The sequence below is a fragment of the Camponotus floridanus genome, unplaced genomic scaffold, assembly GCF_003227725.1.
Source record: "Camponotus floridanus strain SB8 unplaced genomic scaffold, Cflo_v7.5 scaffold224, whole genome shotgun sequence".
NCBI classification, from domain to species: Eukaryota; Metazoa; Arthropoda; class Insecta; order Hymenoptera; family Formicidae; genus Camponotus; species Camponotus floridanus.
This window is the reverse complement of record NW_020229353.1, coordinates 114,138-128,882: the sequence shown is the minus strand read 5'-3', so window position 1 is coordinate 128,882 and position 14,745 is coordinate 114,138. Positions and strand designations below refer to the sequence as shown.

Genomic DNA, 14,745 nt, shown 5'->3' with positions numbered 1-14,745 from the left:
ATGAGAGAGATCAGATAGTCTTGAATTGTTCAACTGAGATTGTAATTCTCAAATAAACGGAGCGTTCAATTAACTACGAGAGGCTAAACGATAATTCGCACGGAGTTTCGATGTCGCGAGCAACGGACTGAGCGTCTATTAGAGTCGATTACTTTTTGACAAAAGGCCAGTTCTTCGAGTGCGTCAATTTATACTCGGGAAAGGTCGCGATTTCTCGAGAGCTCGCTAGTTACTAAAACCGTTTAAATTTAACTGTGTGGCTTGTTATTTATTAATCTTAGATTTTTCCAGAAGGGCGAGCGTTGTTTTGAGTTTCGCACGGACAAAGAGCTGTCGGATTTAACGGCGGCCAGGGGCGCCGAATGTACGGTCGGGCCCTCGACTCTCCCCTTGGACTTCAGAGTAATCATTTTTTTTTAATTCTTTGATGCTCGATGCATTTCGAACATCCCGCCCGCCTTGCCGAAGCTTCGGGAAAAGAATGAATAAGAGACATATTTTTTTGAATAAGTGAACGTGGGTTAACAAGTATGTGGGAATCACGACGCGAGACTGATTCGAGGCTCAGTCAGCTACATGAAGCCAGCGCCGGTAATTATGTATATTGTCAATACCTGTTATATAAACTAAATTATTAACATTTTGTTTTTCATGGTGTATAGTGAACAAACTGATAGAATGGTTTTTAATAAATTTATAGATTCAGAGGCTAAAAAATGAAGGCTATTTTAACAATCTTTTCGCAGCATTTGAGTGCTGTCAGTCGTTGTTTCTCGTCGCATTAGCCACGCAAACTGGCAAGAGGACGAGCTTCGTAATCGGCCGCTTTAATTGTGAGCTCGCTGTTCGGACGGTGACGACGCGCATCTGTCTGTCTTCTCCGGGGTGTGTGTTCACGATTCGCGCTAGCGGCCATCGGGTTGGCGGCGTGTTCTCGTTCCGTACGAGGCACAATCGCCCGATCTCGAAGCTTGCCTCCTGCCATTTCGGCCTGTGATGAAGAGTGTGGAAGTACTCTCGTGACCAACGTTCCCAGAAGTGGTCCCGCATCCGCTGCAACATCTGCCAGATGGCTCAGATGGCTCGGCGGGGAATCCGATTGTGTAGGTTCGGGCACAGCAGTGAGGGCGGAGCCTATGAGGAAGTGCCCGGGCGTCAAGGCGGAAAGATCCTCGGCGTCGTCTGTTAGAGCCTGGAGGGGACGAGAATTGAGGCACGCTTCTACCTGCGTGAGGAGGGTGGTCATCTCCTCGAACGTTAGCGTGGCATCTCCTATAGTCCGGCGCAAATGGTGCTTCAGGGACTTGACGGCGGCTTCCCAGATTCCCCCGAAGTGCGGAGCGGACGGTGGGCTGAAGCGCCATCGGATTCCCTCGCTGGCGAGCTGCTCGCCGACTCTCCGCTGGTTCGGACTACTAGCTGAGAAGAGTTGCCTCAGCTGAGCATCCGCTCCCACGAAGTTGGTCCCGCAGTCGCTCCACAGGGTGTGGCATAGCCCTCGGCGGGACGTAAATCGCTGCAACGCTGCTAGAAATGCTTCGGCCGTGTAATCGAACGCGACTTCTAGATGGACGGCCCTAGTGCTGAGGCATACAAAGACGGCGATGAATGCCTTGTATGCTCGGTGTCCTTGGGTGGTCCTGAGCTGCACGGGTCCGGCGTAATCGACCCCCATATTGAGGAAGGGTTGGCTGGGAGTAACTCGTTCCGGCGGGAGGTCGCCCATCAGTTGCTGAGGAGTCGCCGCCCGCCAACGGACGCACGTCACGCACTGGCGGAGGACCCGCTTCATCAGCGCGCGGCCCTGTGGTATCCAGTAATGCTGCCGAACCATCCCGAGCGTGAGTTGAACGCCACCATGGAGGGAGCGACGGTGGCAGGACAGGACGACAAGTCGAGTGAAGTGCGATGTCTCTGGTAGGATGATCGGGTGCTGCTCGTCCGTGGACAGGAAGCTGTTCTTAAGTCTTCCTCCTACTCTCAACAGGCCAAGCGGATCTACAAAAGGATTAAGTGGGATAAGTTTACTGCCTTTAGCGAGAGGGAGCTCCTGAGCGAAGGTAGTTAATTCCCGATGGTAGGTTGCAGATTGCGCCTGCCGAATCCAAAGAAGGCGCGCCTCCATCAGGTCATCCGCAGTCAGCGGGCCCGCGGCAAGACTGGGGAAATCTGGTGACGCCCTCCGAGATCTCCCCCGCAATAACCAGCGTCGACACCAGGCAGTGGCTCGCAGCAACCGAGACGAGAACTGTGAGACGAGAACCGTGTCAGCTCGTCGGGCTCTTCAGGAATGAGCGTGGTAGTAGTCGCTTGGGCAGTAACCCGAGCCTCCGGAAGCTCAGTCGTCGTGGACGGCTCGGCGGGGGCTGGCCAGGAAGCGTCAGTCTTGGAGAGCCAGGAGGGACCTGCCCACCACAGGTCGTGAGCAGCTAGAGTCCCCGGAGACAGCCCACGTGAGGCGCAATCGGCAGGATTCTGCGCACCGGAAACATGGTGCCAGTGAGCGTCGTGGATGGTGGTCTGGATCTCCGATACCCGGTTAGCTACGTAGCTCGGATGTCCTTTGATCCAGCCTAGCACGACCGTGGAGTCTGACCAACAGTGCACCGAGATCCACGGCAGTCCCAGAATAGTTCGCAGGTGCGCTGCTAGGCGGGTGAGGAGAATGGCAGCGCATAGCTCCAGGTGAGGAAGCGACACCTGCTTGAGTGGGGCAACTTTAGTTTTGGCTGCCAGGAGGCTGACTGCCCATCCTGTCCCTCTGGCGAAGATACACCACGGCTCGCTCCGACGCGTCGGCGAAGCCGTACAGTTTGATGTCCCTGAAAGGATCGGCGAGTATCCGGCGGGGCACTCGAATGGCCTTCAAGCGTGGCAGTTCGTCTTGGAATGTGCACCAGAAACGGGTCGACTCATCATCCAAGAGGGTGTCCCAGTCAACACCCTGGAGCCAAGTACTTTGGACGGCGATTTTTGCGCTTACAGTCGCGGGAGCGAGCCAGCCGAGAGGGTCGAACAGTCGAGCTGTAAGGGATAGCACTGACCTTCGGGTGATGGTCGCCACTGAGATGGTGGCCACGCAGAAGGCGAACTCGTCCGTCAGAGGGTGCCATCGGAGACCCAGCGTGGGATGCGCGTCCGTCGGGAGCCAATCGCGGGACTCGCGCTGCATCCGGTGCTCAGTAGGGACGTCAGCTAGCAGCTCGGGGTGGTTAGCTGACCACTTGCGAAGGAGGAAGCCGCCTGCCCCGCAGATATTGACCAGTTCCTGCTGAAGCAGCTGGGCTTTTTCGAGAGTGCTCCCGTGAGAATGTCGTCCATGCAGATGTCATGGCGAAGAACTTCAGCTCCGCGAGGATGCCTTTCGCCCTCATCGTCCGCTAGCTGTCGGAGGGTCCGCATGACCAGGAAGGGGGCACAGGCTAGCCTGTAAGTGACCGTTTGTAGCTGGTAGTCGGTGACTTCGTTTCTCTCCTGGTAGCGCCAGACAATTCGTTGTAAGTCGCGGTCGTCCTCGTGAACCAATATTTGCCGGTACATTTTTTCCACGTCGGCAGCCAGCACGATGCGATGTCGCCGCCAGCGCAGCAAGACGTCGGCCAATGGCGGTAGGAGGTTAGGGCCCATCATCAAGTACTGGTTTAGCGTGTGACCAGCGGGGGTGGCGATCGACCCGTTGAACACGACCCGGAGCTTGGTTGTCGAACTTGCCTCCCGGAGAATTCCATGATGAGGGAGATAGCTGACAGGTTCCCTGCTAGCATGTGGGCGGCTCACCGGGGCCATGTGGTTCAAGCTCTCGTATTGACTCATGAAGTCTGAGTAAAGATGCTGAAAATCTTCATCTCGGTGGAATCTCCACTCCATGCTTCGAAGCACACGCAGTGCGGAAGGGCGTGTGGACGAGAAGTCCGGAAGCGATTCCTGGATCGGCAAGCGCACGATGTACCGGCCTTCGGGCGTGCGACGATGCGTGGCGCGGAAGAAGTCGTCGCACTGCTGGTCTTCGTACGAGAGCGGAGGTGTAGTCTCCGATAACTCTTCCTGTTGCCAAAATCTGCGAACGAGTGCGGTGAGTTCCTCCTCAGTGTGGCACAAGTGAGCAGACGCGTTGTTCGGGGTGGTAGTTGCCCCGACGGCCCCAGAAATTATCCAACCTAGGGTAGTCTTCTGGGCGACCGGCTCTTGAGTTCCTCCCTTCCGCAGGCCTTCCTGAATGATCTGCCCGTGTACGTCCGCTCCTAGCAGGAGCTCCTGGATCCAAGGCAAGATAGTCAGGGTCGGCGAGCTCCAACCCACTGAGGTGACTCCAGGATCGCTGGTCGACTCGGATACCACTCTCGTAAATCGTAAGCTGGGGGAAGACCAATGCTGGGACTGAGAAGGGTGTGCCTTCCCCGGGTGGAGAGATGGACACAGTGACCAGGCCTCTCGAGTGGCCAGTCTGAACCCCCCCGACGCCGAAGATGGACACGGAGGCTGAAGACCGCGGCAGTCGCAGGCGTTGAGCCAGGGACTCCGCGATGAGTGACGATTCCGAGCCCTGATCGATGAGTGCACGAGCGGAGTGCAGTATGTCAAACCGATCGGCGACTCTAGCAGTAGCCAGGAGCACGGCGAGAGGAGCCTCCGGAGGCTTCTGAGCGATGTGTGAGGTCACGACCTCACTCATCCGACACGCGTCGTGCAGCGTTGTGTGGTGCGGGACCCGACACGCTGTGCATCTCTTCTGCGATGAGTAGTCGTCTACTGGATGGCGTCCCAGGCAATTGAGGCACAAGTTCGCTGCCTCCACGTGCTTCTTCCGCTCCTCGGCTGTTTTCGCCTGGTAAGCATCGCACCGCAGGATGTAGTGATCCGAATGGCAGAGCGAGCAGCGCCCTCGATTGCCGTCTTGTTTACGCGCGTGCAGCGCGCGCGTCTGCTTGGAGGAGGAAGTACCCGGTGTCGAGGGCTTCGCTTCGACCTTGGCGGGCTGTAAAGACTCCAGGGTGTGCATGCGGCGCTTCAGGAACTCCAGCAGCTCGGTATAAGTCGGAGGCTCCGCGCTGGAGCCGACGGCATGCTCCCAATCTCGACGCGACCGCGAGTCGAGGAGCTCGACAGTTAGGTGGACGAAGAGGTCTTCCCCGCGTGTAATCGGCCGGCCGATGCTTTCGAGAGCCCCGACGGTGCTCCTCACGCTGTGATATAGTTTGCGCGACTCCGGAGCGGACTCACCCTTTAGACGCTGAAGAGCGGTGAATTGCGACAGATAAGTGCGCACTCTTATTCTCGAAGTGGTCCTTCAGCATTGTCCAAGCGCGGGTGTAGTTTTCGGCGGTAGTCGGGATGCTCCGAATTAATAGCTCTGCTTCCTCTTTCAGACACGCCTTCAAGTAGTGAAGTTTCTCCACGGAAGGAAGAGAAGCGTCTCGTCAAATGATGGACTGAAAGAGGTCCCGAAACAACGGCCATTCTTCATACTTGCCAGAGAATTGAGGTAGCTGGATTCGTGGCAAGGTGGTACGGCGAGGAGGAGAATCGCTGGACTCCGAGACGGTCACGGCCACTGGATTGCTAAACCGCACGTAATCCAGGAAGATGTCTTTGTTAACGTGGTAAGCCTCCTCTACCACAGCGATGAAATATCCTTCTTTATATAGTCCAGCAATAGTGTCTCGGTACTGTGATCGGAGCAAGGCATGCTGAGCCTTGAAGGTCGACCAGCATTTTTCCAGTCCGGCTAATCGGGTCTTGACAGCGCCCGCCGTGATGTGGGTCTGGCCAAGTTTTTTCAGGTTGTCCATGGCTCGAGCAATCCATGTAATTCCACCTGGCTCTGTATGATCTCATCCATGTCCATAACTGATCGTCTTTCCTCCTTTCAGATCACCCTGCACTCACTGGGCACCGTCACTTCAATCACCCGCGGTTGCCGGCGCAAGATATCCGGCTCGAAGGACCAGAAATGTTCGCAGTAATGCGAAGACATTTGCGAGGAGCGAGCGCGACGCGAGAATGAGAGAGATCAGATAGTCTTGAATTGTTCAACTGAGATTGTAATTATTCTCAAATAAACGGAGCGTTCAATTAACTACGAGAGGCTAAACGATAATTCGCACGGAGTTTCGATGTTGCGAGCAACGGACTGAGCGTCTATTAGAGTCGATTACTTTTTGACAAAAGGCCCAGTTCTTGCCGAGCGCGTCAATTTATACTCGAGCCCTTCTGGAAAGGTCGCGATTTCTCGAGAGCTCGCCAGTTACTAAAACCGTTTAAATTTAACTGTGTGGCTTGTTATTTATTAATCTTAGATTTTTCCAGAAAGACGAGCGTTGTTTTGAGTTTCGCACAGACAAAGAGCTGTCGGATTTAACGGCGGCCAGGGGCGCCGAATGTACGGTCGGGCCCTCGACTCTCCCCTTGGACTTCAGAGTAATCATTTTTTTTTAATTTTTTGATGCTCGATGCATTTCGAACACTTTTCGACTCCTAAATGACCTGATTGCGGAACATCGTGAGTCTCTCTAATAACGTTCGCGCGCGTTTCCCTAGGAAATACTAGTTTCCACTGCTCGAGATAGTCGACAACTTGCGATACGACAGCATTCAGTTTTCGAAAATAAAGTTGGTCATTTTCAATTTTCCAACCGGAATTTTTACGCGGCTCGTTCTCCACGTCTCGAATGCGTGCATCATACCAAGCGTCTTCGATTATTGCGACAGCATATAATTCATCGGTGGTCTCATAAATACGCGACAGCGCATCAGGAACATGATGCAATGCTCTTTTTCGATGTTCGATCGTGTAATCGTATTCTAATAATTCCAAAGCCCATCGCGCTAATCGACCAGTAGGATTCTTTAAATTATGTAACCATCGTAAGCTACTATGATCCGTAATGACTTTAAAATTATATCCCTTGAGATACGGTCTGAACTTTTTAATCGATCAGACGACAGCCAAACATTCCTGCTCGGTCGTAGAGTATTTCTTTTCGGCTTCCGACAGCGCTCTACTCGCGATTACATGCTCCACGCCTTCCGATTCTTGCGTTAATACCGCTCTAAACCAACCGAACTCGCATCCGTTTGCAGAGTGAATGGTAGCTCGAAGTTCGGACACGACAGCGTAGGCGGCGACGTAATGCACGATTTAACTGATTCAAATGCAGATTTTTGTTCATCCCCCCATTCCCAAGAGAAATTCTTCCGGAGGAGACGAGTTAGCAGTTCTAAACGCGTAGCACACTGCGGTATAAATCGGCGATACCAGGATGCCATCCCTATAAAATGTCGTAACTGTTTGATATTTTTCGGTGGTAGATATTCGACAATCGGCGCGGTCTTGTCAGGGTCTACTTTAAGCTTCCTGCTGGATTAGAAATCCAAGATATTTTACCTGAGACCGACAGAATTTACTCTTTTCAGGATTTATCGTAAGGCCTGCCTCTCTAATTCGATTTAATACGCGTTTTGACCAAGTCAGATGTTCTTCAAAAGTACGCATCACGACAACAATATCATCTAAGTAAGCAAAAGCATGCGGTTCCATTTCGGGACCTATGAGTCGATCAGGTAATCGCTGAAATGTCGCGGGGGCACCGGTGAGGCCATACGGCATTCGGGTGAAATGAAACAACCCTTTTCCCGGTACCGTAAATGCCGTTAATTCGCGACTATTCCTCTCAAGCGGGATCTGAAAATATGCTTGGCTTAGATCGATAGTCGAAATATAATTAGCTGATCGTATTTTATCGAAAATTGCGTTCATATATGGTAATGAATACGCATCCTTTTTCGAAACACTGTTTAATTTCCTAAAATCTAGACAAAATCGATAGCTGCCATTTGGTTTCTTTATCATTCGATCGGGCTAGACCATTCGCTTTTAGATGGTTCGATAATTCCTGCCGCTAACATTTTATCGATTTCCGCGTAAATCGCTTCCTGAATTTTTGGCGAAACGGGATAATATCGCTGTTTAATCGGAGTATGCCCGCCGACATCAATTTTGTGTTCGGTTAAATTGGTCGCTCCCGGTTTATCCGGATCGCCTGCTATATGATCCTTCAAGAATTTAGCTAGCTTTTGACTTTCGCGCGACGACAGCTCATTTAAACCGCAGCAAACAAACGGATTAGATTTCGATAGCCGAACTCGTTTGGTTTTGCGAACACGGGTTGTTTTCGCGATCGACAGACTATTTTCTCGCGGGCTGTTATCCGGCTTTGATTCCGCTACATTTGCGCTTCCTGACATGAAATGATCACTTGATTCGCGACTAACAGACTTCTCGACTAAATTTACATGACAAACGGAGTTTATTGGCTGATTCTCGAAACGATACACCTTGGCCGGTTCATCTTCAAAGTACCATTCTTGGCGTGACAAATTTACTATCATACCGAATAAGCTCAAAAAATCAAGTCCTAGTATGCATTGGATTGCTAAAGATGGCAAAGCATACGCTTTTAACGAAATAGTCCTATCACATAACGTAAAAGGAAGATCCACCTCCCCCCTAACGCGTGTCGTTTGGCCGGTTGCCGTAACTACGCGTCGGCCATCCGACTTTCGAAATTTTAACTTCAAAGTATTCACCAATTCGACAACATTAGATCCTGGAAAAGTGCGAGTCGAACCACAATCCACTAGAACGCTAATCTCATTTCCTAATAAATTAACACGAATAAATAACATTGATGGAATGTCACGACAACCAAAAGCACTGAACGAAAATTCACTAGAACAATTAACGACACGAAAAGGGGATTGAAGTTGAATAGGAGTCGGGTCCCCCCCATTATTCGACTCCTTTACTCTTTTCCCGAACAGTTGGGACACATTCGTAACGTTACTTCCGCTCGACCGCAACGATAACAGTGCATTCGCGGAGCGGCTTTACAATTTCGCGAAATGTGACCTACGCCCTCACAATTCCAACACTTTCGCGTGGAATTTCGCGAAGCTGTCGATTCTACGGCTGTCGTCCCTGATGACGACGAAGCCTCCTGTGCGGCCTCCGTCCCGGTCGCGGCTCGAGCTGTGCGATTTTTATTTGTCCTCTCCTTTCGCGAATTCGATGGTGACTCTGATTCCGCCTCAGATGTACTCAACGCGGCAAGAGTTTCGCGGCCTCGCGAGGGCTGTTTCGTATTACGCGATGGTACGCGAGATCCGGAAACAATGACTTTTCCGGAGTCGGAGGTGCCCGATAACGTTGCGACAGCAAATAACTAGCTTCTACGCGAGTCGCCAGATCTTCTAAAGCGTCTAAGTTGCCCACCTCGTTTCGACGGATGGGCTGCTGTAAGCGCGGTAAAAAAATAAATTCCGAAACGCGCTGCTTACTTGCTCAGATTCAGTCCATGGTGGTGACACACGATCGAACATAGCTCGGAGACATGAAAGAAAATCAGCGACAGACTCATGTTCTCCCTGAGTTCTTCGCATAATTTCTTCGCGAAGAGCAAATTGAAAATCTGGGTCCCCGAATCGCGTTCTCCACGCATCTTTAAAAGCGTTCCAATCTGACAGCCGATTGCGTTTACTACGGAACCAATAAAGGGTTATACCGGTTAGAAAGAACGGCAAGCAACGCAAAATATCTTCGTCGGATACGGGAACTAACTCGCGACCTTCCTCAATTCGAAGTAAAAAGGTTTCCGCATCCTCCCCTCGTGTACCCGAGAATTTCAGATTCCATTTACGCATGACATTATACGCTGTCATCGCGGAATTCCCAGTACTTTCGCGCGAAAAATCTCGTCGTCTCGAGCGCGGAGTATCGCGAGAGCCAGAGGGTACGCGGAATCTTGCCTGATCCATCGGGCTATCAGGTCGAGCTATCGCATCCGTAGGGACTTCTAAAAGTTCCTCGTCCGACATTTTACGACAAATATGTAAAGGTCGGCAAAAGAAATGTTCGCACGAAAGCATTAACTACAAAAGAAACGAACACACGACAAAAAAAGAGCGACTTTGAAATGACTCGACAAATAATTTAGCTCGCACAAGCTCCCCGAACTTTTTCCTTCTCAACGCGTGTCCCTTTTTCAAGCGCTAAAATTTTCTCTTGTTTGCGAAGTGGCCCCATTTTGGGCGCCAAATTTTTACGACGTTTCTTTAATTCAAATTAATCAACACACTCCTCGAGGTGTGGGGGGGGAGCGTGCGCGGGGGGGCGAAAACGCCGTCAAAAAAAATAGCGAAATTAATGTACTCGCACTCAGAGGAACCGGGATGGAGGGCGTTCCCGCGCGAGCGGAGGCCGTTTCAGTATCTCGATAAGGAGTTTTGGAAGAAAGTCAATTGATTATGCGAGACTTCATTAATTCAAAATGCGACAGACACAAAACGGGTATCGACAACTAGAGAAACTAACACTCAAATAAATTACGCGATTTTAACAAAGAAATATAACAAATTTATTAATAGAGAAATAATATAAAAGAAAACTGTAAAAATAAACTTGAATAACAGATCAGTTTGAAAACAACGGTTCACAATAAATTCAAGAAAATACGAAAGCGAAATACACAATCCAATTAATCTTGGCACGAATAATAAGACGTTATTCAAAGCAAATATTCGCTTGAAATCGACAACCGAAAACGAGAGCGCTAACACATTCCTGTTGTTTATCCGAGCCCGTTTTTATGGCCGGAGTTTGTGGGACTGAACGATATTTCTCGAAAGACTAAGGATTTTTGCCACAAAAATATTCGCGGATAATACTCAAAAGGTATCGTAATTTCGACAACCAAATCGACGATTTATCGCTACTGACTTTTCTTCACAATTTCCCAATTCGCAAGTTTAAACGACAACTTAATAGCTCAACAGCCTATTTAACCAGAGATCGGAAATAACTAATAGTTTTGCGAAGACGGATCTCGTATGCGACAGAGGAACAATATTTTCGATATTCGATAGCCGACGGCGGTCGGAGATTTTTCTCTGCCGGCGTTTCGCCTCTTTCTTCCGCGCAAGCAGCTCAAATTTTACTCTCGGTCGGACTTTGGCGATTATTTCGCACCGCGACAAATTCGACAGACACAAATTATCATTTATTACGCTCTATTCGACGGCGTAATAAGCGCGACAAAGACGCAAATACCCTATTACCATTTATTACGCTCTATTCGACGACGTAATAAGCGCGACAAAGACGTAAATACTCTAACGCACACCATACGATAAAATACAATAAACGCCCACACGCATATTTAACAATCGACGAAGACATCCACGAAATCAGATATAAAAATCGCCCTGAGATAATTTACGGGAATATTTCACGCGGCAACGACACGACACGACGACATGGGCGGCGTACGCTTTTCGCGATCCTTCGCGCACGCGGTCGATATTCGGCGGTCGATAGCTACGCGTAATGAATACCCCGAGACCCCGAGAGAGACGAACGTTACCTTATCAATTAATGCCAACAATACGATGGTCCGCTCTTCCTCGGTCGCTTGCCTCCGATCGCCCGAAAATTCACCAAAATCTCGCTGGCTCGATCCTGAGCCTGAGCGGTCGCGAAACACGAAAATGGCGATGGCGGCAGAACGGCCGGCCGGCGGATCAAATCGAGCATGTGGCTCACAATAAAAAGATGGGCAAGCTCACCAATACTTCTCCTAGCGCTGGGGATGGTCCTCGGCGGATATCTCGACAACGGTGATTCTCTCACAAACTTTCACAAGACGACAACCGACAAATTGCGATTACTGTTATCGAGCGCCCGAACCAGAATCATCCCTGGATCTTTCCATCCCAGGTCGATAGCAGCATCAATGACCGCGTAGAGGGGTGCGCAGCCCTGCGGCCAATCATATCGCGGCACGCGAGAGACCTTGGCGCCTCGCAAAATGCGAGGTATTTCGGCGCCTGGCGCACAACGGCCTCGAATTAAAATTTCGCTGTCGCGGGCCGGCGATTTTCAATTGCCCGATGGAGGCTCGGCTGTCGTTCTCGCCTCTCCGGGAGAGGTAACGCCGATCTGTCCCTTGCTCTGCCTTCTCGAAAAGGGGTGATGTTGTCTCTTTGGCGTCAGGTCACTCGACCTTTCAGGCGCTATTTCGTCCCTCGTTGGCTGTCGAGAAGCGTCGTGTTGTCAGCCGTGACGTAAGATCCCTCGATGCGCTCCTAGCCTTCCTGATCTTCTCCGGCGGGTTGCCCGAAATTCGTTCAATACAAAAGAAATGACAAATAAAATTAATAAACGCGAAAAACATAATAATATCGTTCGTCTCTCCGTGGAGCTCGATAATGTTCTCTCGATGCAGATTCTGGCGCGGCCGCTCGGCCCGTTAAACTTATCGGGGCGGATGGACGCGCGACAGGACTGCAACGTCACAATATATATATATATATATATATATATATATATATATATATATATACTCACACACAATATTTTGTGTTGACATATTTCCTGTTTATTGTTAAATTCTGTTTCTCTAGGTCCTTACATTATGCTGGAAGTTTATATTGATAAAGGAACATCAAAAATCAAATTACAGAACATACCAAAGAAAATAAAATTCTCATTTTTAGAAAAAGATTATTCTCTTGTTGGCTTTATAAACTATACAGCATCTGGAAAGCAAACAAGACAATCGACAGATATTGAACATTATACAGCCATTTGTTATAGAAATAACAAATGGATAGATTATAATGATTGCAGAGAGAAAGAAGAAGTTTTAAATGAGAATTATATTATTTATCCTCAAATATTTTTATATGCGATCTAATAATTTTTATAGATTAGTACAGAAACAATTCTCATATAAGTAAATATTATATACTTGATATAGCTAACGAAAAATGATGGTTTATCCGTGTTTCAGAAATTAAAATCAGAAAATTTAGAAATAATAGAAATTTTATTATATATACAGGGTGACCCATTTTAACTTAGGCAGCCAAATAACTCGAAAACAGCACTCTTTAGAAAGAAATGTTTTAAACAAAAATTGTAGGGTGTGAAGGGGGACATAAGATAGTAGCATTGGTTTGACCTTGGAAAGTCATTTGAAGGTCACATAAAAATTACCTTCAATTTCTTAAATTGAACCCACTATTTTTCATTATATATTCTTGTAGCTTATCTCGAGAGCTTTCCAAAACACTACAGAGAAATGTTTTTTCATTAAGTACTTTTTGAGTTATAAGGCTTTAAAGTTTGCAGTACTTCGATATAAAATGCAAAATATCTCGTAAAATATTTAGTTTTCGGTAGTCTTACCCTAATACTTTTATGCACAGGATAATGAGACAAAACTATTGGTGCAAAGAAAACGTATGATTGTTTATAATAAAAAATGTGTAATTTGCAATGCACTTTTTGTTATAAACAATCATGCGTTTTCTTTGCACCAATAGTTTTGTCTCATTATCCTGTGCATAAAAGTATTAGGGTAAGACTACCGAAAACTAAATATTTTACGAGATATTTTGCATTTTATATCGAAGTGCTGCAAACTTTGAAGCCTTATAACTCAAAAAGCACTTAATGAAAAAACATTTGTCTGTAGTGTTTTGGAAAGCTCTCGAGATAAGCTACAAGAATATGTAATGAAAAATAGTGGGTTCAATTTAAGAAATTGAAGGTGACTTTTATGTGACCTTCAAATGACTTTCCAAGGTCAAACCAATGCTACCATCTTATGTCCCCCTTCACACCCTACAATTTTTGTTTGAAACATTTCTTTCTAAAGAGTGCTGTTTTCGAGTTATTTGGCTGCCTAAGTTAAAATGAGTCACCCTGTATATATATACATATGTATATAAATATATATATATATATATATATATATATATATATATATTTATAATTTACTATTATCTAAAATTTTAAAGCATTTTTTTAATTTTAATTAAGATTTAATTAAAAATAGACCGTAATTATGTAACATTTATTATAATAAATTAATTAAATAATTACAATTGAAGAAACTGTTATACATAAATATTAACCGATAGAATATAGAATTACCGATTTCTTTAGAGTACTTTATTCTCGTTATCTTTATCATTGGATAGCTTGAAGATGAATATTACGGGATAAGATTAAATATCAAAATTTAATTTTATGAGCACCAAAGCTAGAGAATATATCAAGATCAAAATGGGTATTATATTCTCATTTTTAAGGATACTTTAGTCTTGTGCGATTTCTATTTTTAGTAGTTGATATTTTCTAAATTTAATAAATAACAATAATAATTAATAATTGCTCTTGTGTGTGTGTGTGTGTGAAAGCACTTAAAAAGCATTTAATTTTGATATATTTATTTTTAAATTTTATGCCTGTATTTAATAGTGGGGATGCTAGCTTTCATTAAGCACCCCCACTTTAAATCGCGATTTCCTGCTAAACGGTTCGAGCACTAAAATCAGGATTAGAGCACCAAATTAGCACCTAAATAGCACAAAATAAAAAGCACTTAATTTTGACATAAGTTTTATTTTAATTTTCTGAAGTGGGGGTGCCAGCTTAACAAGGGTATCCCAGAGTCATATTCACCCTCATCTGAATCAGATAGGGTCTGAGCTCGGCGTCTCTTGCCACCAGTGGGCTTGGGAAGCTCAGTCGTTGAGGCCGTGGAGATGACGGGGACTATATCATCCTGGGGTGTAGCCTCCCCAATTTCCATGTCCGTAGGATTTTCTTCGGAGCATCCTAGGAGGATACCCATAGGATTGACTTCTTGGATCATTTCTTCTCCATCTTGGGTCACTATCTGA

General features: G+C 47.4%; 3 protein-coding genes across 3 annotated transcripts; all 3 read right to left on the bottom strand.

Moving 5' to 3' along the window:
• Window positions 1–781: 781 nt before the first annotated feature.
• LOC112637948 lies at window positions 782–2,125 on the bottom strand. The gene has a single exon (XM_025408712.1). It carries the CDS (start codon window positions 2,123–2,125, stop codon window positions 782–784), a length of 1,344 nt encoding a protein of 447 aa, XP_025264497.1.
• Window positions 2,126–2,139: 14 nt separating this feature from the next.
• Window positions 2,140–3,172, bottom strand: LOC112637947. Its single transcript, XM_025408711.1, has 2 exons — window positions 2,746–3,172; window positions 2,140–2,648 (listed from the first exon to the last, which is right to left on the bottom strand). Exons 1-2 carry the CDS (start codon window positions 3,170–3,172, stop codon window positions 2,140–2,142), a joined length of 936 nt encoding a protein of 311 aa, XP_025264496.1.
• Window positions 3,173–3,195: 23 nt separating this feature from the next.
• On the bottom strand, window positions 3,196–5,789 carry LOC105249110. The gene is made up of 3 exons (XM_025408710.1): window positions 5,467–5,789; window positions 4,393–5,285; window positions 3,196–4,337 (listed from the first exon to the last, which is right to left on the bottom strand). The coding sequence occupies exons 1-3, from the start codon at window positions 5,787–5,789 to the stop codon at window positions 3,196–3,198; spliced, it is 2,358 nt and encodes a 785-aa protein (XP_025264495.1).
• Between the last annotated feature and the right edge of the window lie 8,956 nt (window positions 5,790–14,745).